This window comes from Gadus chalcogrammus, chromosome 9, assembly GCF_026213295.1.
Source record: "Gadus chalcogrammus isolate NIFS_2021 chromosome 9, NIFS_Gcha_1.0, whole genome shotgun sequence".
In the NCBI taxonomy this organism is placed as follows: Eukaryota; Metazoa; Chordata; class Actinopteri; order Gadiformes; family Gadidae; genus Gadus; species Gadus chalcogrammus.
The window spans coordinates 318610-343398 of record NC_079420.1 but is presented as its reverse complement, the minus strand read 5'-3'; the positions used below and the strand labels follow the sequence as shown (position 1 = coordinate 343398).

At 42.9% G+C, this 24789-nt stretch overlaps 1 protein-coding gene across 1 annotated transcript; it reads right to left on the bottom strand.

The window, feature by feature from the left end:
* Positions 1 to 15847: 15847 nt before the first annotated feature.
* Positions 15848 to 23892, bottom strand: tph2 (tryptophan hydroxylase 2 (tryptophan 5-monooxygenase)). Its single transcript, XM_056599425.1, has 11 exons — positions 23682 to 23892; positions 23112 to 23246; positions 22332 to 22515; positions 21587 to 21687; positions 20554 to 20621; positions 20182 to 20378; positions 19156 to 19291; positions 18680 to 18806; positions 18167 to 18262; positions 17347 to 17480; positions 15848 to 16774 (listed from the first exon to the last, which is right to left on the bottom strand). The coding sequence occupies exons 1-11, from the start codon at positions 23850 to 23852 to the stop codon at positions 16600 to 16602; spliced, it is 1524 nt and encodes a 507-aa protein (XP_056455400.1). The 5' UTR covers positions 23853 to 23892; the 3' UTR covers positions 15848 to 16599.
* Between the last annotated feature and the right edge of the window lie 897 nt (positions 23893 to 24789).

The window sequence follows — 24789 nt, the reverse complement described above, 5'->3', positions numbered from 1 at the left end:
ATCAAAACATAACGATAGTAATAAAAAATAACATATTATTCCAACGTTTAATGATTGAGTTATTTGCCTACTACAATAATTATTTTTACATTAATTAATTAACTGCATTAATTCGTTATGTTTGTTTGCACGACATAATTCCCAATAGCCCATACATTCCGGTTATCAATCTGTATCCATAATCAATGGTTTGGACAATAAATAAATGTTATGAAAACAATAGGTTTGAAAAGCTCAATGCAAGCAGAAGTGCGCCAACTGTTTTGATCAGGTGTCCGCGGCAGCGACACCGAACACACCTCCTTCCACAACCGAAAGAGAAAGTTGGAAGTCAAAATAGTGAAGCGATCTCAAACGACCTTTCACATCGATCCGCAGCATTACAGCACTGCAGACATCAGGGACTGGTACAACTAAAAGTGGGTTGTTTGAAGAACCTTTTTTCTGCCTAGTGGTTGCTATTTAGGTGAGTGCTGCATGCAGCGCTCAACTATTCTTCTTCTTAAAGTTTTATTTTTTCTTTCTTCTTCTTTATTATTCTCTACAAACTTTGGGACCTATCTCCTTCCTGAATCATCACCTAGAGACTCCATTCCAATTTTAAATTATTCAGATTAGTTTGGAGTCGCTCGCTTCTGTTCCGATTTTTAAAGTAGGCTATTTTATACTTTTTAATATATTCTACTTTTTAAATAGGCCTACTTGTTTTTACATGGAAAGACGGAGGAGCCTTCCGCCCATTCTCTGAGACTTACTATTTCAGCCTTCGTAACTTGTTTTTGCCCCTTTAGCACCAATAGGAAGCGGCGCGCTGCAGCACCGTTGTGATATGTTTTGAAAGAAGCTAGATCAACAAACGTAGGCCTAGTCGGTATAGGCTACCGGGAGCCGTAGTGTACAGGGAGCCAGTTTAGTTGAATGAGGACAGGGGTGATGTGGTCAGATGATTTGGTGCGGGTGATGATCCGGGCGGCTGAGTTCTGAATGATCTGCAGTCTGTTGATGAGTTTGGTGGGGAGTCCGGTGAGTAGGGCGTTGCAGTAGTCTATGCGTGATGTGACAAATTAGTAAACTAGGATTTCAGTGGCCCTGATGCCCATGATCTTCTGTTTGTGCTTACAATGATCGTCACATAAATTCATAGCTACTCGTATTATACTGTCGTATTATCGTAGTTGGGCGGCGCGGCGCCCAACTACCTTTTTTTCCGTCGCGGTTTGCCTACAGAGCAGCGCACCTGCATTAATTAGGCCTATATCCGTGAATTGTCACAATTTCTCAGAATCAAAGGTGAAAGTAGAAACGGGTGGCCAAAAGCTGTCATATTGTTAGAAATTTGTGCTTTTGGCACAAAAATAAATAAATGATGTGTCCCAGATCATGAATGAATAGATTAAATGACGTGGCTCTCACATATTTCCGTGAGACTGGGTTGTTTCGGCTTCAGGGCGGTTGCTGCGCGGTGGTGTGAGAGCAGCTGAAAGTTTCAGCACGGGGAAAGCTGAGCGGTAGGGCAAAATCTGTGCGCGTTCACGTAGGCGGCAACCGCTTCCTGGTCCAACAGCCGCGATTGTAACCGCCTCCCTTCTGCCGCCCTTCCCTCATTAAAATGAATGGAGTGAAAGCAGATGAAAGTCTTACATTTCGGCTGGTTTTAAAATAAACTGGTGGGATTATTATAATTATTTCTACAAATATCAATCAACACCACCTTTCATATGGCATATCGTTTGTGCAGCTAGTAGGCCTACCACTATTACTTCAGCTACTACTATACTACTAATACTTCAGCTACTACTACTGCTACCATTAGGCCTACTACTAGGCTACTACTACTATTACTACTACAGCTAGTACGTACCACTACTACTACTATCCTCCAGCTTTGACAGTAGCTTCCAGCTTTTGCAACAATGTATTTCAGCCCTTTGCCATTTCAGATAATGCAATACAGCATCTGTCAGTTTTCAATTTCAGCCTCCAGGTTTTTCAGCAGCGCACTGCAATACATCTGTCCTTTCAGTTTCTTCAGTTCAATCCCTTTTACATGTCTGCGTTTTTAGCAATGCTTTGCGTTATTCGTTCTTTATTTGTTTCCAACCATTTACATTTTTTTAAATGGTTTGCATGTTTATATTGTTTCCTCCATTTAGACTTTTGAACGTTGTTCAAATCCCTTTGCTTGTTTAAGCCATTTAACCTCTCTTTACGTCTTAATCTATGTTGCTTTATTAAAACATATTTTCAGCCTCACTTTGTACTACAGCACTTACCGCATTTTCAGCAGGAAATGCATTTTCTAGTTTAGTTTTGCTATTCTTGAACGAATTCATTGAGTAAATAGGCCTACCAATAAGTCTACTTCAACTGAGTGTTTGTTCCAGCAATTAAATAACAAAAGAAGGTTAAAATGTAAGGAATCATAATATACTTTTCTATTGATACATTTTTGAAAAACCTTGTTTTATCAATTGTGGATGAAAAACTTGATCCACTTCAATTTGCTTACCAGTCAGGGAGAAGTGTTGAGGACGCAAAGCTTTTAATACTCAATAACTTATACAAACATTTAGAAAAGCCACAAGCGCATGTCAGGCTTTTGTTTGCAGACTTTTCATCGGCATTCAACACGATACAGCCGCATCCTGTAATAGAAAGATTGCTATGTGATTTTAAATTGCCCCACCAGCTCGTATTATGAATTTTGGACCTCTTGACTGACCGAGTGCAGAGAGTGCCTGTAAATGGCAGTATCTCAGTCTCTAACTATGTCAGGCTCACCCCAAGGGTGGGTCCTTTTGCTCTTACTCTTTATTATGTATACTGACGGATGCAGGAGCAGTCAGGAGGAAAAAAAATCTGACGATACCGCATTACTGTCCCTTCTCCAAGGCTCAGATTCAGACCGCAGGAATACTCTCACTGATTGTATTTTTTGGTGTGATGATAACTTCTTGGACTTAAATATATCCAAAAAAAACAACAAGGGACTGATTATTGATTTTAGACGCAACAGAGACGCAACAGAAATTTAGAGTGTATCATACATAACGAAAGTGTGGAAATAGTTACATCTTAGAATTATCTGGGTACTATTTTCTATGATCACCTTAAGTTTGATGTGAACACTGAGGCTATTGTGAAGCGAGGGCAACAGAAAATTCACCTTCTCCAAAAAACTAAATTCCCTTTCTGTCAGTCCCGTCATCCTCTGTCGTTTTTATCAACCTTTTATTGAGCGTCTCCCGAGCTTGTCTTTTATCTGCTGGTTTCACAGCCTCACAGTAAAAGACAGAAACAGCCTGAACAGTATTGACAACAACTGTTCCAAGATCACCAGAGTAAAACAAAGAGACTTGAGTTTTTCTTGCAATCGGCAAATCATTCGGGAAGCAGCAGGTATTTTGGTTCTTCTGGTCATGTTCTTACAAGAGATTCTCTGTGTTTCCATCAGGGCGTCCCTACGCTTCACCTGCTTGTAGAACTAACCGCCATTCCAAGTCGTTCACCCCTCTGCAATTCGACTACTACAGTAGATGCTTCGTAGTTGGGTATGTGTATTTGTTGTTTGTTTGTTATTGTATGTACAACAAGCTGCTCAAACGAATTGCCCCTAGTTGGATTAATAAAGTATATTGTATTGTATTCTCTTCTATGAAAAAATAATCAATTCTTGAATATGATGAAGATTGATGAAAAAAAATGACAGCCTGCCTCATCAATAAATGTAGACAGGGCATGAGCCATCTTGGATGGAGACACAGACTTGGAGCTAGATCAGTCCAAGGTCGGTTCCATATATGTCACCGCCAAAGATCAGACGTTGAGAGTTCATGTTAGGTAAAACAGATCAACCTAGATGTAAAACTGGCATCATCCTAATTAGGACGGTATATACAAGCAAACTGTGTCTAGAATATTAAAGAGGGAGCCAGTCACTATGACCAAACGGGCCTGTGGGTCTGCTATGGACTCAGTAAGAGGAAACTGTACATTTTTGTGTATTAATATCGCTGTTATTTTTGCCTTGGTATTGAATTGTGAATGGTAAAGTTGTCCTACCCATTGTTTTTTAAGTTTCATATGGTCTGATGCTACCAAATGCGGTTCTTGTAAAAATGCTATTTCTGTTCTTAATTTTTTAAGGTGGGCAAAGATTTTGTCCGTTTCACCGGCCCTCTCATGCCTTTTACATACGTATTGTATTCTCTTCTATTAAACTATTTCCCTTATAACCTTGCAATATGAAGATTATGGATGCAAGCAGAGATGACATGGAGGAAGAGGAGGAGAGTGACGAGTTTCTGCTGCTTGAAGAATACTGCGCTCGGCAGGAGAAGCTCAGGTTACGTCGTTCTGGCGTTGGCGTACGCAAACTCAAATCCCTAGCATCTGGCCGGCATCCAAAAGGCACAGGCTTGAAACTATCATCAATTTCATCAGGTAGGCCTTAAAAGTGTGTGTGTGTGTGTGTGTGTGTGTGTGTGTGTGTGTGTGTGTGTGTGTGTGTGTGTGTGTGTGTGTGTGTGTGTGTGTGTGTGTGTGTGTGTGTGTGTGTGTGTGTGTGTGTGTGTGTGTGTGTGCGTGCTTGCCTGCGTGCGTGCGTGTGCGTGTGTGAGAGAAGGAATTTGCAGATAGACGCGCTGGATAAGTACAAAGGCCGAGGGAAATCCCCCTCTTTAAATTGCGTCGCCAAAATCCATGTTTTTCATTGCAGACGTTGAAGGCTTCCTTCCAAATGTGATATTTTTTTCTCCATTCTACCACACTATTTGTGTTACCATAAGATGTGTCCTAAATGTTGACCATTGATGCCGATCGTAGTCCACCAACATAGTTGTTGAGAACCTCTGTTCTGGAACACCAGCTTGATTAACCGGGTCATCCCAGTCGTGTTTCATACCAAAAGTATCACAGTGTCAATCCCCACTCTATCATCGGCCCCATTGTAAAATCGATATATATTGAACATATGCATGGAAAGATTAGATGCTAGCAGGAAATCATGATGTGCTGAATATGTTGATGTGTTTGCAGACTCAGTGCCGATTGCAGAAGGTGATTTGACTGTTGATGACTCTAGTTCAGAGCCCCAACAAGGTCTGTGTGTGTGTGTGTGTGTGTGTGTGTGTGTGTGTGTGTGTGTGTGTGTGTGTGTGTGTGTGTGTGTGTGTGTGTGTGTGTGTGTGTGTGTGTGTGTTTGTGCATCTTAATGATGTCTCACACAGTTAAAGGACAACTTTATTTATTTTTAGGATTTTTAACCTGGATTTAAACATTTTTGAGATTGGTTCCACAACGCTGCAGCCGTAATCCATGAAAATGAGCTGCAATGTAATCTTCGAGCCAATACCATCCGCCAACACATGTCCCCTAAAAGTACTCGCTTTTGCCACTGGCTCAGATTATGGAAAGGATCCTGACAGATAGTTAGGTATTCATGGTGTATCTGTGGATACCTTAAATTCCAGTTTTGATATACCGGTACACATCTTAAAAAAATGTGTTTGGTTTCGATATCTCATTGCATTAGGTCAGTGAGTAATTCCTCATAAGCGCAATTCACCAAATAGCCTAAAGGGAGAACAAATTCACACATAAACGGCATTTTCTATTAAACCACTGTCTGTGTCTTTGTGTGTGTGTGTGTGTGTGTGTGTGTGTGTGTGTGTGTGTGTGTGTGTGTGTGTGTGTGTGTGTGTGTGTGTGTGTGAGTGTGGGTGTGTCTGTCTGTCTGTCTGTCTGTCTGTCTGTCTGTCTGTCTGTCTGTCTGTCTGTCTGTCTGTCTGTCTGTCTGTGTTTGGATGTACGTGGGTGGGTGATGGGAGTAAAAAAAAAATGCTGAAGAACAAAGACTGAGGCATCTAGTAGTAATGACTATACCCACCATGATCCGCTTGCAGTCCTAGTTAAGGACTGCAACTAGGACTCACTGAGGTGTGAGTGGAGTTGCATGAAGAGAACAGTGGAACCATGGGGGAGAGCTGGAGAGTAGAGTGCTTGTTTGTTGGACCAGGAAAAGCGTACGTTAGCGTTATCGAAAAGATTTGGGTGAAGGAGAGTTGGGATGGTCGTGACATTAGGGAATTATCCTGCAACCACGCAGGATGGTAGGTCCTTTCCATAATGATATGATATCATCTGAGCAGTGAGTGGCAAAAACAAGCACGTTTAGAGGACTTTTGCCCTTTTAAGATTACGGCTCCATCATTCTCTCTCAACACTGAACCAATCTCTAAGAACGTTGTCTGCATTAGTCCCTTACACCCACAATTATTGGATAACAGGGTCCAGGTTGAAAAATCCCAAAGTGTTCCTGTAAACAGCACAGTTAATTCAAGGTCATTAAAGTTCAGGACAGCCTGAACTAAACTACAAACAGCACTTTCTGTCAAAGTCCCCCTAGTTCTTCTAGTGATCTGAATGTTAGAACTCCCTACTGACAGCTACGGTATATCTATGTTTATCAACAGTCATTGATCCACTTTATACAATTTGGCAAATCAATTAGGGAAATACACTTGAATCGATATATGTACAACTATTGTTTTATATAAAAACAGATTAAAATAATAATAAAAAATATAAAATGATATAAAGACTATATATATTATCAAGCTTTATATCAACAAGATTTCTTTGTCTTGCAGATTTGGTGGAGAAACTCGTGGTGTTGTTGAAAAAAGAAGGAGACGACATGAATCAGAAGGTGAGTGTGTTTTTTATATGTATATGTTTGTGCAAATTGTCTGTTCTCACATGTAAGGTTAGGTTACCTTTATTATCCCAGAGGGGCAATTTGCTGCACAGCCAGCAGTAATACAAACATCAAGAATCGACACACAAACAACTCACACAAACAAAATGGAATGACATGATGTTAATCAGAAAGCCCTTCTCCCTTCTCCTCAACTCGTGGCCTCTCCTTCTCTTCTCACCGCTCCTCTGCTCTCTCTGTCCGGCTGCAGATCCAGCAGAACGAGGTGCTGCAGCAGCAGCTCCAGGGAGCCTTCAGCTACTCCCTGTTTCAGAGGTTGATGGCCGCACTGCAGGGGGCCCGCCCTGTGGGCTCAGCGGCACCGGGCAGCCCCCTGCCCCCCCGGCCCCCCCGGCCCCCCCGGCCCCCCCGGCCCCCCCGGCCTCTGAAGCGAGGCTGCGGAAGGAGCAGATCGCCTGGGTCTTTGAGGTGACGGACAGGCTGTCGACCATCGACCAGATCCCCAAGAGGAGAGCGCTGAGCTTCGGCAGTCGCTTCCTCCGCCAGAACCACTCCGACTGGGTGCAGCAGCACGGAGGCTGGGTGAGAATAAGAATAAAGAATAGACTAGAAGAATAGACTCCTCCATTAAACGGGCTTGAAGGAAGGAACGTCATTCTGTGATGCCTAAGATAATTCTCACCATGATAACCCTTAAGAACATTATTAGGAGACAATCGACCTACGATTACAGAGGTGAACCTGCTGCCATCGTCTCCCTTTCTCTCCTGTTTAGGAAGGAGTGCTTCCGGTTAAAGGTGAACGTGGCCTCACCTGTACGTCAACAGACCTGTGCTGAGAGCAACAACGTTCTCTCTGTTCCTACTCAATCTTTTTAACAACATGACCTTTTGTAATTATAGAGGCCAATCTTTTAAATGACAATTTGTTAAATTATGTGTTCTCATAATGTTATCTAATTTGTTAATAATGTACCCCTATATTATGTGTTTTGCGACCTATTTTTGTATCCAACATTATTGTACACCGATGTGATCGGTTGTTTTGTTTTTGTTTCTGTATAGAAGTGCATTCTGGGTCATTGACCGTTAGTTAAGACTTAGCACATGCCATGGCTGCTGATGATGTACCGAATATGAAAACGCATCACATTTGTACCTTACAGTTCTGATTTAACTGTCTCAACAAGAATATTTTAGACTGGACTTAGAGATGCTGTTTGTGTATGTCGTGCAGAGTTTATTAGTTTTAAAAAATTGAACCAAAATTGTTTTCCATTAATGTTTTGCATTTTATTCATTAATTTTTTTTTCAATTGTATTACAAATAATAAAAAGCAGTGCTTTTTAGCGATTTGCCCATTAATATGCTCTTTTGAAATGTAATAGGCCTTCCTTCATCACAGAAGTGTAATGGGCGGGATGAAAACAAGGGGCAGCTCATTCCATTCCCCATAACAGCGCCCACAATGAACATCATGAGAACATCTATTATCATTTTTACATTTACATTTAGGGCATTTAGCAGACGCTTTTATCCAAAGCGACTTACAATAAGTACATTTGTCATAAGAAGTGCATCAATATATCGCTGTCGGTACAGAAAGGATGTTCATAGAACCAAGTGCAAGTACCACAATCGCTAGGCTAATCAATTCCCCGTGTTACAGCCATGATAGCAGCTGCAGTTGCTACACAGTTACGTATATGGATGGATGGATAGATAGATGGATCTGACTGGGGATAGCATGGTAAGGTGGTAAACAGTCTGGTTATGCTTTTAAACTGTTTATTATCTTTACAGAAGGACTAGTCTGCTTTATTTTGAGATGTCACTGGAATCCCGATGTTTCTTTCTAAATAACTAAGTACCATTAGTGACTAGAATCATTGTATCACTTCTACATTGAATTGAACTAATGCAGTCCATAGTCACCAGTATATGTACCAATTAATATCGAAAAAAAAATATTATATTATTAGATATATTTGTAAATGCCCTTAGGTACACTGGTGAAGGAGCATACGCATGCGAATGCCTTCATTGTTTTGTGTGTGTGTGTGTGCTTGTTTGTGTTCCAGAGATGTGCGTGTCTGGAGGTGGTTATTGTGTGAATAGTTTGACAGCCTATGAGCCTCCAATCGTGAGATACGCCTCCCAGAGCTGGCGTGAGTGGACAGTCCAGCGCCCCCACACCATCTGCCCTTCATATTAATATGCATGGTACTTATGTGAGCAGATCGTTTGGGCTTGTTGTTATTATACTTTCTTTGTACCGTGCTTTACAGCAGAATGTACCACCGTAAGTAACCACCTAATGGCGCAAGGAAAACTGAAGTGATTTCCTGGAGGCAATAACACTGGCATCACAGAAGTAAACACAGACAGAAGTTATGTATTAATCATTTTATTATACATTAGAGATCAAAGTAGGACTATAGTACACCACGTTATATACACACAATCCACAATATAAAAAAAGACATGGAGTAGACTTGGCCTAAGACATCATAGAACAAAATAGCTTAAGTATAATACATAAGTATATAATACATAAGTATAATACAGCTGCTATCACTGCAGTAGCTGCTATCATGGCTGTAACACAGGGAATTGGTTAGCCTAGCGATTGTGGTACTTGCACTTGGTTCTATGAACATCCTTTCTGTACCAACAGCGATATATTGATGCACTTCTTATGACAAATGTACTTATTGTAAGTCGCTTTGGATAAAAGCGTCTGCTAAATGCCCTAAATGTAAATGTGAATGTAAATTACATAATTAATAATGTTTTATTCTGTTCTGTTCACTTTGTAATCCTGTTTCGAAAAGTGCTACACAAATATTATATATATATATATATAAATATCCACAATCCACAATATATATAAATATATAAAATATATAAAAAAAAGAAGTAACCCTTGTGCTTTGACATTGTATTCTTCAGTGGCGTGGTTGTGTGGATTAAACCTCTGTTGAGGCTTCACTCAGACATAGCTGCTGGGGTTGTAGAGCTAGGAGTTGTAGCCTATTCCTCACTCAGAGGTGGTTGTAGAGCTAGGAGTTGTAGCCTTATTCTTCACTCAGGGGGGGTTGTAGAGCTTGAGTTGTAGCCTTCTTCTTTTGACTGTAGAACAACAAAATGAAACAAAAGAGGGGAAAAAAAGAGATTAGATCATTGAAAAACATTTAACATGAATAAGTCTGTCTTGGTTGAAATGCCATGTTGCGTTTCTTGCAGATAGTTAATAACTCAAGCATTATTTGTTGTAGATATTATGATGTATTGTATATTGTTATCGACATATTGGAGGCTGTAACGTAGACTTACAGGTAGCGACCGCTTTTGGAGTTGGGAATCACACAGAACTTCCCACCATCCTTCCTAGTCACACTGTTGGAGAGGAGGGACAATTCGTTTTTGAGTCATCAAGTCATTATTGTTAGCATTTTGTTTTTTTGCTATTTTCAACCATCCATTATTATTACCATTATACATCCCAAGATGGAGGACAATGATGGATAGAATAATGTTTAATTCAAAATGAAAGCAGCATGCTTTACACACACAGGTTACTAACAGCTTTTAGTAACCTGTGTGTATATTTATTGATTCCAAGTTACAATCTACATGCCATGGACAACATGTGTATCATTGTCCCTAAAACTCTATACACAGTATTAATTGGATTAACAGAAAACAAGTGTAGAATTCTTACACAATCTCCATTTTGTCACAGAAAGCGGATGGATTGTGGATGTCGACTGTTTGTGCATCTCCGTTATATCTTCTGAAGGCGAAACAGAGACAACGGCTCGTCTGAGGTCCTAGAAACAGTAAGAGAGAAAAGAGGAAGAGAGAGAGACACTTTAAAACAATGTATACAACTCATGACCCGTGAAGAAAGGAGGCAAACGCACACACACACACACACACACACACACACACACACACACACACACACACACACACACACACACACACACACACACACACACACACACACACACACACACACACACACACACACACACACACACACACACACACAAATAACCACACCATTCAAAATGATTAACTGTTTCACATGGAAACACTTAATCCTACCAGCGTAATGTACTCACTCTGGGCGCTGGAGAGCGATGCCAGCAGGCTCAGGAGCAGCAGGACTTTGATGAGGCTGAACATGGTGGCTTTCATCTCTTCTCTTGTGGCTTCACAAGGTCACTGGTGCTGTCTTGGTCTTCCAGGCAAAGCGAGAGGACTAGGAGGTTCAGGACTCAGCAGAGACAGGTGGATTGTGAAGGATGAAACATCGGGGTCTCTTTATATCCATCTCCTTCACAGAAAGTGACATCAACTCTTCGTAGTGATGCAAGGGGGAATTCTGAATAACGTGGAAAACGAAACTGCTCTGGCCAGTCAAACCTTCGAATGTTTTACATTCTTGCTGCATATTACTTCCTGTTTTTGATGTCATATTTCCGACCCCCTACACAATTCCAATATTAATATGTATGCATGGTTGATACCATATCATTGGCTAAAACGACAACCGCAAAAATAATAAAGATATTTAAAACACATTTCTTTTTTTGTTCTATGTTTATTATGTCCTGCATAAGTAAAACTTTGTTGGCCAAGAAATATTAGTAACACTTTACAATAATTGTACATTTATTAACCATGAATTAACATTTGTGATTGCAGTAATACTCATACAAAATAGCACCAGCATAGGGGTGAAGGTTAGGGTTAAGGTCAGATTTAGGGTTAGGGTTAACACTTACTCGAAATTTAATGTTTACTGAATATGGCACGATTAGTAAATGATAACTAGACCATTAGTTAACCTTTCATTAAATGTTACTCTATTGTTAGTTCATAGTTGTTTTACACATTTACTCATTTTAATTACAGTTTTAGCCCGTTGCTTGAACACGTTTTGCAAATCTTGGCTCATTGTGTCATAACGCAACACACAAGCAAATAAGACAACACTGGGAAATATACCATTCACATATTGAAACGCTTCTATCGAAACCCAACAATCCTTTGTCAAATTCTCACTCTGACAAAATGATACACACTTGCATAATTTGAATACACTTTCAGATCAGCAGCAGCACAGTAGTCTACTTTATATAAAACACTGCAGTCTTTCATATTCACTGTTTTTATTCAGTTCAACAGAAGGCACGTTTTCACAACAACCAAAAATCTAATATTCAATGCTGTACATTGCAGAACTCTACTTTGAAGTGCAGTAAATTCAGTTTAAGCAAAAATAAAACAAAAAGAAAAGAAAAATACACTGTTTGTACTGTACTGTAAACACAGAAAACACGGTAATTGTGCGTGGGTGGGCTAATGGATCCTTGCCTTCTGTGCAGAATCCATCCATGGATTAACCTTACCTCAATGTCTCCGCAGGCCTGTTCCATTGCCTGCAGAAGAGGCATGTGGTTGGCGGTCATATGCGCACCATCTCCAAGCCGGAAAGAAGTCTTCGATAGGGTTTAGAAATGGCGAGTAAGGGGGCAAGTATAGGACTTCAAATAGTTTATGGTTGGTGAACCAGTTGCGGACCCAAACAGCCCGATGGAAACATTATCCCCGACAATGACAAACCTGGGCTGCTCAGATCTATCCTGTACAGCTGCATAATGAAGTGCATCTAGAAATGTGATGATATGTTGGGTATTGTAGGGACCTATGTTTGCATGATGGTGCAGTTACCCTCGAAGGCTTGGCGGCCTTGATATATTTCCCCCGCGCTGCCCCGGGACGTACACAATTGCCCTTTGGCCTTTTTGTAGCTGGCTGATTGGTGTTCAGTTTTGTAAGCAAGTGTTTTCAGGTGTGTATCTAAGTACTTTAAATTGCCCAAAGTTTTTTGTATTTTGAATAGATGTGTTTTCCCAATGGTACGCTGAGATTTCATTTTTGAACTAAGTGTCTTATGTATGAAATAGTGTTCAGTGTGCAGCAGCAGGTGTGTTGCAGAAAGGAGAAAGGGCGTGTTGTGTTACTTTGGTCTAAGCATGTGTCTATAGTGTTCAAGCAATAGGCAAAAACTGTAATGTATCCTTAATGTAAAGTGATACCGAAATATCTCTTCTCCAGATAATTAAACTCCACAGTTTTGTCCAAAACGTAGAACAAGAACAAAGCGCAAAGCATGAAGTACAGCATTATATCTAATTTAATAATGGTCTAATAATGGGCCAGGATTCAAAAATGCTATGATAAAATGAGTGGTAGTCCGATGCATAGTGCCTGGCTACCTTTGGTATACGACTCACCTATACATCTTGTTACCCCACCAAAGTAAGTGACAGGTGATGTTGAGTATTTTGAGTGGGTTGGAACCTGTCAGAGGTTCAATTAGTTGCAATAGCGGGTATCACCTCACACACATTTAAAATGTTCCTTCATTGGAACAAAAGGTTCCAATGAAGATGCATTTTCCGTCTAGACGTTGGCCTTCAAGCTGATATTCATAATTTGGTATTTAGAGCATGGTGGAACTATGATGACATGTCTGAGACCACCGTCTAATTTCCTTGTCACTGCGTGCCCCATCCGCTCGCGTGGCCCACTTTCACGAAGTGTCCCACTTTCACTGAAGAACACGCCCCCTCCCCACCCACCTACCCGCCCTCCCGTCCGACGGTGACCCCAACCCCACTACCCCCGCCCCTAACTCAAACGATTGGTTAGAAAGTACCAGAGAAATGACTTGTGCAAGCTTTTGGTTTCATTTCCCTTTTTCCTCAATTTGTAAGGCTGGAGAAAGGATCTGTCTTTCTTAAGAAATCTGACATTTATTGAAAAAGTAGAACTGGGTCAAGGGAAGAGGTGGTTTCCAGTCATGCAGGGCAAAGTTGACCAAAGCATAGGCCTACTTTGTACCAGAACATGATGCCATGCATCAAATAAATCATATTTCCTCCTTTCTATTGGGAGGAAAAATGTGCTTTGATTGGCCACTGGTTAGAAAACCTCTAGATAAATGCAGTCTATTTACCATACATATGTTGAATATATTATATATCTCTTGACTCTCTGAAATCTCTCCAAGAAATGATATTGACCTCAATGACCGTCTCATCTCAATGTACCAGTCAGTACAGGAGATCCTTTCTTATAAAATAAAATAAGACGGCTTGAATCTGTCTTCTTTTTAATAAACTACCGGTATACTGAAGATGGACTGAGGCAAGAAGAGGATTACATGCGGCCACAGACCCTGTCTTGGCCCTCGCAGGCCGTAACGCACTTGGCGACCTTTAGAACCTCATGGTCGTCAATGTTTCAGGGGTTATATTTCCGTTGGGTGCTCAGTGCTTTTGTGCGTCATTAACATTACAGGAACTCTGCATGCAACTTGATAAGGGCAAGAACAAAACCAATGAAGCCAAGCCATTCGTCTGTGTACCAGGGCTACCCAGTGCTGCTCCTTGATCACACAGGAACTCTCTTTTACTTTCTGCTGAGATACACTAACCCTAATTCCTAAACAAATTGTTGTTTTTGTTTTGACAATGTTTGCAACTTACATTACCACTGGATCCTATGAACCTAATGTGTGCGTTTTTTTCTAATTTTTTGAGGCCGAAGTTCTGCTGCCAAAACTGGGTTTGGTTTATCCTTAAATTATTTTGTACCTAATTCCAGATAAGCAAAGTAGTATCTTATCAATTCTGTAGGGCGACTATTGCCATACTAACTATAGTTAATAGGCCTACATATATAGGGTTAAGCCACTAGATACATATTTACTATAGCAGTACGGCCCTTCTAGCCTGGGGCAGATCACCACTGATAACGTCCGTTCAATCGAGTGATGAGGTTCAAAGCGTGTGATAAGTTATCCAAGCCTTTTATCCAAAGCAACATCTACTGTGGTCTCGATCTACAGTCATGGAAGATTGTGGATATTGGGACTTTCGGCTGGGATTCAAACACCCTTGCAATCAACCACCCTCGCCACTGACTGTAGAAGACTATCCATCCCAAATACAGCAACCCTGTAGCCTGGCTATTGCCAGACCAAGCTCCATCGTAGATTGCACGTTGGTCTGGGGAGGCTGCTGTCATTTTCTTCACCACAAGAGGCGTGATCAACGGGCCTAGTTCAAACGACTGTACGCAATTGGCTGCTTGCCGTCGCATCCCTGTCGTCGTTGTGTTAAACCAACCTGAGCTACTGCCGTCAGGGAGGCGGTACCAAAGCCTAAGGGCCAAAACCCAGAGGATGACAAACTGTTTTTTCCCCAAAGCAGTCAGACTCCTGGAGAAACACACTACCCCCCAACCATCCACACGCACACCACAACAACAGACTGGTATTTAACCATCGATTGTATTTGCACAGCATTTATCTATTGCACAATAACCCTACCTGTGTCTGCTATCACTACCACTTAAACACCCTACACTTCACACTTTATTATACCTCATTACTTTTTATTATTATTGATGCTGCTACTTACTTATTTATTTTTATACTTATTTTATATTTTTTTACTTAATTTCTTTTCATATGGTTTCTTATCTTTATTTATTTTATCTTGTACTGTTGCTGCTATGTGAATGTTGAGGAACCAAGCCTAATCATTTTACTCTTGTGTACTGTAGAATAAGTATAATATAATAAAAGTGATTCTGATTTTGAGTGTGTTTTTTTATATGTATATGTTTGTGCAAATTGTCTGTTCTCACATGTAAGGTTAGGTTACCTTTATTATCCCAGAGGGGCAATTTGCTGCACAGCCAGCAGTAATACAAACATCAAGAATCGACACACAAACAACTCACACAAACAAAATGGAATGACATGATGTTAATCAGAAAGCCCTTCTCCCTTCTCCTCAACTCGTGGCCTCTCCTTCTCTTCTCACCGCTCCTCTGCTCTCTCTGTCCGGCTGCAGATCCAGCAGAACGAGGTGCTGCAGCAGCAGCTCCAGGGAGCCTTCAGCTACTCCCTGTTTCAGAGGTTGATGGCCGCACTGCAGGGGGCCCGCCCTGTGGGCTCAGCGGCACCGGGCAGCCCCCTGCCCCCCCGGCCCAGACCTGTCCTGAGAGCAACAACATTCTCTGTTTCTAACCCTACTCAATCTTTTTAACAACATGACCTTTTGTAATTGTAGAGGCCACTCTTACTGTAAATGACAATTTAACCGTCTTAACAAGAATCTTATATACTGGACTTAGAGATGCTGTTTGTGTATGTCGTGCAGAGTTTATTCGTTTTAGAAAAATTTAACCGACATTGTTTTTCCATCAATGTTTTGCATTTTATTCATTTAAAAAATCGATAAATGCTCTTTTGAAATGTAATAGGCCTTCATCACAGAAGTGTAATGGGCAGGGTGAAAAAGGGGCAGCTCATTCCATTCCCCATTACAGTGCCCATAATGAACATCATGAGAACATCTATTATCACACCTCTAGTAAAGTTGTTGGGCCTTGTTCCAGCCCAAGAGGAGAAGTGAATTTGTGTGTCAATTCATGATATTGCATGAAAAAGTACCAAGCATGGAACATCGATTTGGTTTATTATTGAACTTAAATAAAAATTACAGATAGAAATTACAGATAGCAAGCAACAGCAACGAGTCCAAGCTACAGAACTGTTTTCTTGGTGTTGTAGATTGTCTACTGATGCATGTGATTGTTACGATTACCCATTACACATTTCTTAACATTTATGCAGATACTACTGTGTATCCTGGTCATATCTTAACATAGAATAGATTAATTAAAGCTCAAGCTAAACCTTTTTCTGGAGATCTATTAGAAGCAGTGTGTGTGGCGTCATTACATACAAAGCTAGACAGGGGGCAGCAGAGAGCCGACCACCGACGAACTCAAATGCCCAAGTAGGTGTTCATTTTGCCCAGAGCATCACACACGGTGGTGAGGTCGCTGCGGAGATCCTGGACCACGTCCTCTATGCTCCGGGTGTCTTTGAGCAGGTCGATGCTCTGGGTGTAAGGGTTGTAGTACACCGAGAAAGGCCTTTTAATAGTCTTGGCAAAATCCCTGTGGAAGCCGAGAAAATATGAGCAATCGAAAGTATTTCGTGAACGAAATAAGCTCAGAAAGGTATAAAAGAATATGGTAGGCTAGTCAATCATTTAGGAGATTATGAGATCCAAATGAGATGCAGAAAATAACAAAACAACCAACTTCATGCAATTATAAAGAGCACAGAAAATATAAATTATGCTTAAACTAACAGAGAGAGAAAATATAAATTATGCTTAAACTAACAGAGAGCTAGGGCCTACAAACAAAGGGGTATAAATGAGGCATTTTAATTGTACCGTTGGCAAAAACAGAAATCCCACATTTATAATATTCTATGCAATGTCCATACAATTCGCTATAATATTACACCATTACTTATTATTCGTTTAGGGAGTTAGAGTTGAGTTTGCTTGCGAATTGGCTGCTTTATCCTACAGCATATCGTATCCGTTGTCAACTTATAAGTGACGTTAAATGTTATAACATCAGCCATCATGGCGTAGCTGATGTTAGGGTTGACCCTAACCCTAACCCTAACCCTGATATCCTAACCCTAAGAAAGATCTACCAAGCGGCTTGGTTACCTCATCTTCTCCTTAGCCTCCTCGAAGCTCTCGGAGACAAAGTAGACCTCCTGGAAGGTGGTGATCAGGCACTCCTGGTTGCAGGTGGTCCGCGGGTCAAACATCTTCACACGGGCCTGGTCAGACAGGGCATGCTGCCGGCAACAAGATGGACCCAACAAAGTGTTAGTTCCTCATCTGAAGTAGGTCTTTATATAGTTGTGGTGTACTTGTAGTGTAGTATTGTAATCACGGTGTGAAGTACACTTTACCTTGTTTTATTTAATAAAATAAGAATTTGAGAAAACGATCAAGAAAATATCACGGCAACTTGCTTCAATACATTTTTGTGACAAAATGTCTAGCTATCTCGCTTTTTTAAGATCAGTTTACCCAGCTTCTTAGCGTAGTCTCAAGCTACAAAAAGGCCTGCTAACTCACATTTTATCGCTTCGTTGACCCAGTTTCTTAGATAGTATCAAGTCTCAATTCACATATTTCACTGCACATATTTCATGGCGGGACAGTGCAGATCTAAAAACACGCATAGGCCTACATATATATGCGTGTCTTGCACTGTTCTGTAGCCTTCCTCCATATTACGACCAAATATGATGACCCAAGAGATTAGGGCTCAAGCTTAAAAGACATACAACATAAAAGTGATACAGTATTATTAACTTCCCCATTGTTACGCTCATGTTTATTCCCACGAAAATGTTGAACAAGCTTTCAGTTAAATAAATTGTGTTTGTTTGTTTGTCACTGTGTTTGACTATGAAGTTCCATTGAGCAGAGTCGACTGTACTTCCTGTGTGTCCGCAGGTGTACTGCTACTCACCCTCAGCTCTCCTATAGAAGACAGTAACCCGGCGCCGTAAGCTCTCAGTTGTCCGTCCTGCTTGCACAAGCCAAACTCAATGGTGAAGAAATAGCACTGTGGAGGCAAACCCGTCACACCATGTCAGCCCTTTGCCTCGGTTAAGGTCACTTGCAATCTTTTTTTTAAAGTATTTTCCAGTTTAAAACCAAGGCTTTGGAATTAAAATGTATATTTAGGGAATTTTGCTGATGCCTTTATTCAAAGCGACTTACAACCATTCATTCACACATTCACACACCGACGGGGGAGTCAACCACGCAGCCAGCTTGTAAGGAGCAGTCAAGGTGAGGCGTCTTGCTCTGGGACACCTCGACACTCAGCTAGGAGGAGTAGTGGATTGAACTAGCAGCCTTCCAGCTATCAGTCAACCCGCTCTTCTTCCTGAGCTATAACCTCCTTAGAGAGTTACTATACATTCAGTAACACGGAACGGTGTTGGGTTATTCTTGGGTCATTGGGTGTCAGGCTCACCGTGGCCAGTTTCTGCACGTCCTCATCAGAGGCTCCGAGGGACGCCAGTCCGATCTCCTGGGAGAACTGGGCGAACTTCGGATCGGCCAAGAGCGGCACGTGGCCCAGAAGCTCGTGACACGTGTCTCTGTAAACCACACAGGGGATGGGTTCTGATGAGACACTCAACATGACACAGAAGACTGCCTTCATAGGAACGACCAAAAGGTTGTATAGACCATGTCTAAATTATATTCAATTTTGACCTTTTCAAATTGACTTTTCGATCATCAATTGAAGGCTTCTACACTCGGTGGATCAGTTAACTTCATGGTCACGCCCTGTTCTACAACACCACACCTTTTCGCTGCATTTCTTTTGGCAAGCCAGTGTCTAAACAAATAGCATATTTGTGGTTGATCCCATGCAGGGGCCAATAGCAAGTGCAACACAGGCCTAAGAGTGATAATAGAAACAGGTGGTAAAGGAGCACCTACGGTTCAGGTGTGTAGAGAGGATCCACACTGTGGCGGATATACTGGGTGCAGTTAAACACCCGATAGGCCAGACCTGCCAAGAAATCTCTGGGCGAGAGGTAGCCGGCTACGGGACGCACAGTGAAGCCAGACCTTTCTGTAACAAAAAGAGAAGCACAAATCATCCATTGGCATACACACCGTGTCTCTACTTGATCCACACAGGAACACACCGTGTCTCTGCTTGATCCACACAGGAACACACTCTGTCTCTGCTTGATCCACACAGGAACACACTCTGTCTCTGCTTGATCCACACAGGAACACACTCTGTCTCTGCTTGATCCACACAGGAACACACTCTGTCTCTACTTGATCCACACAGGAACACACTCTGTCTCTACTTGATCCACACAGGAACACACTCTGTCTCTACTTGATCCACACAGGAACACACTCTGTCTCTACTTGATCCACACAGGAACACACTCTGTCTCTACTTGATCCACACAGGAACACACTCTGTCTCTACTTGATCCACACAGGAACACACTCTGTCTCTGCTTGATCCACACAGGAACACACTCTGTCTCTGCTTGATCCACACAGGAACACACTCTGTCTCTGCTTGATCCACACAGGAACACACTCTGTCTCTGCTTGATCCACACAGGAACACACTCTGTCTCTGCTTGATCCACACAGGAACACACTCTGTCTCTGCTTGATCCACACAGGAACACACTCTGTCTCTGCTTGATCCACACTCTTCAGCCAATATGTTTCATTGTATTTTAAATCAGTGGTGTGTCAAACTCATTTAGAAGTAAGGGCCCGGGAGTGGCATTGAATAACATGGAGGGGCCCCAGACCCTAACAACCACTAAGCACCATTGCAGAGCCATATGCAGAATGTATCATTCGCCAGATGTGGCCCATTGACTGTTGAACGGCTCCTCGCCCTACACCCAACCCTCCAACTAACACGCCCTCGCTCTTTGTGTAATTAGACACTCTAGGATCCCTTCCTGTAAATGTAGACCATACCTCGAAGAAAAACAGAAACGTCTTCCAACTGCGGTATATTGTCCTCTCTGTAACCACAGAACTTGGTCAGGAGGGGGAGGTTTTTGAGGTATTCCCGACAGGCATGGGTGGGGTATAGTTTGGTGAGTTCCCTGAAGACGACGCCCCAAGTTTTGATTTCCTCTTGGGTGTATTCGACGCGAGGGATAGGCTGTCCGCTAGGGGGAGCCAAAGAAGTACATTATTAACCACATAGCCTACTAGGTAAAGGACACCGATATTTTGGTAATCATCAAAATAATCATAGATGAAAAACAATGACTTGCATAAGCCACAAATATTTTATAGAAATATATGACGAATACAGACAGCATATGCAGTTAAAAATCTTACGATTTATAATCCATCGCCACCTCCACAAAGTATTTTCTCCGCTGGCGATACACATTGTCCTTGAACCCCTTGAGAGTAGACAGAAAAACTGTAAAGGAGGAGTGGGGATGCACTAGGCTACAAGATATGTGCTGTAATACATATTTCCACAGAGTGATCATGAAAACGATGAAGGGCTTCCATGAACTTTGATTTATTGACTAAAGCGAGGTTTTCAGCTGCGCTGATCTAGACAAGTGCCCCTGACTGCAGCCCGCAGATCGAGGAGGAGCTAAATGTGGGCGGGGTTAAACGTTTAACCCCGCCCACATTTAAGGACAATTCAGCGCAGTATCATACGTTCTCCCGCTTTTGAGCCGAGGAGCTAAATGTGGGCGGGTCTAAACGTTTAACCCATGGTTTTTTCCTCTCGGGCGCCATCTGGTGGCGGAGATCCGGCAGCACATTCTCAAACATCAATACAGCACAGCACACCACAATGACTTACCGGTAATATGGAAAAGGGTTCATGCATTTGATAGACTTAGACATTCCTACTTTTAACTTGTCATTTCAAATGTCTTTTTTTAGTATAGACACATATTATTTCGTACACTCGTACACAATTATATTAGCTAAGTCAAATAAACCAAAGACAGAAGCGGGAGAACGTATTTCCGTCTGGTCCATGATACTGCGCGGAATTTTCATTAAATGTGGGCTGGCTTAAACGTTTAAGCCCGCCCACATTTAGCTCCTCCGCTCGAAAGCGGGAGAACGTATGATACTGCGCGGAATTGTCCTTAAATGTGGGCGGGGTTAAACGTTTAACCCCGCCCACATTTAGCTCCTCCTCGATCTGCGGGCTGGGCTGCAGTCAGGGGCACTTGCATGATACTGGGCGGAATTTTCCTTAAATGTGGGCGGGGTTAAACGTTTAAGCCCGCCCACATTTAGCTCCTCCTCGATCTGCGAGCTGCAGTCAGGGGTTACTCGATCTAGAGGGAAAAACATTCTTTTGATCCGAATCCTGAAGAGAAGCTTGTTTTCTTACTGGATGATCGGCATCCAGTTCGGACCCGTACATCAACACTCTCTTCGAGCATTGGTCCAGGTCGCAGATCTTCATTGGAAACCACGGAACATCCTCGTCGTCTGGAAGCAAAAGTGAGAAGAGGTGGGGAGGGAAACATGGGAATGTGATCAGGAGCCAAATGCAAACTGGATTGGATGGATCCAAAACATTTGTTCAAATATGAATGTTGTTCAAAAGTGAGAAAAAAATGCTTTTTTTTTGTAATTCATAGGTAGAATTATAATGAAATTCCCGTTATTGAATGAATCAATATAGTTTATTGATTATACAGAATCTCTTTGGTAAATCTGCTTCAATGCATAATACAATAATTAGCAACATTGTTATTCCTGTTGCTTTACCGTAATAAAAAAACAGTTCTTCCCTTTTTCAGAGGCATTATCTTAGGTCACAATCAGGTGTTGCCAATAATAACACTAGTTATGGCTGTGCTCCTTTCATGTACCAGGGCACATAGTCCATGGTAAACGTGCTTTACCTTCACGCCTTGAGTCCGCCACCCCTAAGCCCTGGTACATTAAGCAGCAGACCCATGACAGCGCCTCTGTTTAAAGGGGATTCGGCAGGGCTTCTCAACCCTTGCCCGGCTTTGAGGCCTCCCTATATCCAAATGAGTTATCCCCCCCTCCCACCCACTGTTGAGCACCACTCTCCCCCATCGTGTAGCCCAGTCGCCCGGCGGGGTATCTGGAGAGGGGCCTACCAGCCTCAGTGGACCAGAGCTGGGCGGGGGTGTTGTAGGAGATGATGTTGACGTGGTCCTTGAGGTGCTGCAGCAGGTCGTTGAACTCCTTCTTACTGCAGCTGCAGTCGGCGTAGATCTCCACCTCGCGGGCCACGCGCTTGGACTTACGGGACTCGATGTGGTTCAGATTGACATGCTTCTCCTGCGCGGGGAGGGGGGAGAGAGGAGGGAGGGGGAGAGAGGAGGAGGAGATGGGAGGGGGAGGAGGAGGTGGAGGAGATGGGAGGGGGAGGAGGAGGAGGAGGAGATGGGAGGGGGAGGAGGAGGTGGAGGAGATGGAAGTTAAGATGGGAGGAGAGGCGATTGGAGGAGAAAGTAGACCGCGGGAGAGGAGAGAGGGGGGGGGGTAAGATACAGGGTGGAGTAAACGATGGAGAAAAGGATGCGCGGAGGAGAGGGCATTAGAGGAGGGGTGGGGAGATGAGAGGAGGAGGAGGAGGAGGAGGAGGAGGAGGAGGAGGAGGAGGAGGAGAGATATTATAAGATAACACAAGGAAGGAAATGAATAAACAGAGGCCATGACATGACACGAGTAGAAGAACAACAGGTAAAACAAAAGAAAAAAGTTTGTGAATTCATCGTGAGGGACTGAGAGGAAATGAGAGGAAAAGTCAACAACAGGTTTGCACCGGATGAGACCGAACACCCAGGGGGGATGTGGTGCTAGCAGGGAAATCCAACATGGATCTGTGTGCAGCTCCGTGCCCAGCGGGAAGGCTCTCACCCACACACACCTACCTGGAAGATGCGCAGTGCTTTTACCAGGCAGCCCACCTCGTCCTTCAGGGAGAACACCACGGCCGTCTGGCCGGACTCCACTGCGTTCTCCTTCTCCGGGTGCTCGTTGATGGGGCAGAATGAGGACCGCCGGGACTAGACACAGCACAACATTCCCACTGTCAGCTGGAAGACCTCCCGGTCCTGCCCAGTATACTTTAAGTCAACTTAATTAATCTGGAGGAGCGACGATCAACCGTGTGTGGAGTAAAACCAAATTAAAACAACCAAGACAGGGGTCCATTTAAAACGAATTAAATTGAATAGTATGTTAGACTGCATTTTCCAAACACATTATGTGTTATCTTGAGACCAAAATGATCCTTTCTCACAATCAAAAATATAGTCAACAAATTCTGCATTCAACAATCAGGCTCAGGTAATGAGTCAGGTAATGTACCCGATGCAGTCGGGTAATGTAGGACTATTAGGATTAGGCAGCCTCTCTCGAGGAGGAACATGTCCCATAAACCCCCCAAACCAAGGAGGAAGGAGGGAGGAAGAAGAGGAAGAAGAGGGTACGTCTCTCACCATCTGGCCGCCTGTGTGGCGTTGAGGCTGGCCCTGGCCGCGCTGCTCCAACATGGCCGAGTCCAGGGACATCCCCCTGCGGGACCAGTACCTGCTGGAGAACAGCATCATGGCCGGCTGCATCTTGGGCACTGGCTCCAGGACGTCCCTCTTCACATGGGACGAGGCCATGGGGTACCAGTGGGTGTACGAGTACCAGGGCTCCAGTCTCACTGACACCGTGGCCTCAAAATGACCGCTGGGGGGGTACGGGGCTCTGGTTGTGTGTGTGTGTGTGTGTGTGTACACTCTCTACAAGATAACCACCCGCTCAGCCGCACCAGGTCTGCTTATATAGTGTGACGGAGGATGGGAGGGGCTTCATGGTGTGTGTGTGTGTGTGTGTGTGTGTGTGTGTGTGTGTGTGTGTGTGTGTGTGTGTGTGTGTGTGTGTGTGTGTGTGTGTGTGTGTGTGAGTGTCTGTGGCATATCGGATCGTTTTTAATGCAGCTCTATCTTGTTTGTTGATGTGGAATCTCAACAGGCTTAGACAGAAGGCTAACTTCATCAGTAGTCTACTTGCACACTACACTGAGGTCTTCTGGGAACATCAACAACAACATGTGCTTGAAAATACAACAAAATAAAGTCTCAAGCAATTGGGATTAGAAAAAATTGGGCAGAACTGACTTTTTCCTTTTCACTGGTTACAGAGATTGCTCAGATACATTAATTATACTGCCAATTTGATTTATTTATCTGCGGTATTGTTTTGGCCTTTTTTTCTGCTGTACCACGGCGTTGATGGCGATGGACAATATTTAAACACGCCTCATTCAGAACTTTTTACAAGGTTTGACGCACAGAGCTGAATGAACGAGCCAGCACTCATCCGTCAGACAAAGCAGCTTCTACTTTAATTAAAACACACACACGCACGCACGCACGCACGCACGCACGCACGCACACACACACACACACACACACACACACACACACACACACACACACACACACACACACACACACACACACACACACACACACACACACACACACACACACACACACACACACACAGGGCGAGATAGTACTGATAAGTCACAGTACTGCACATTACGCTATCGAG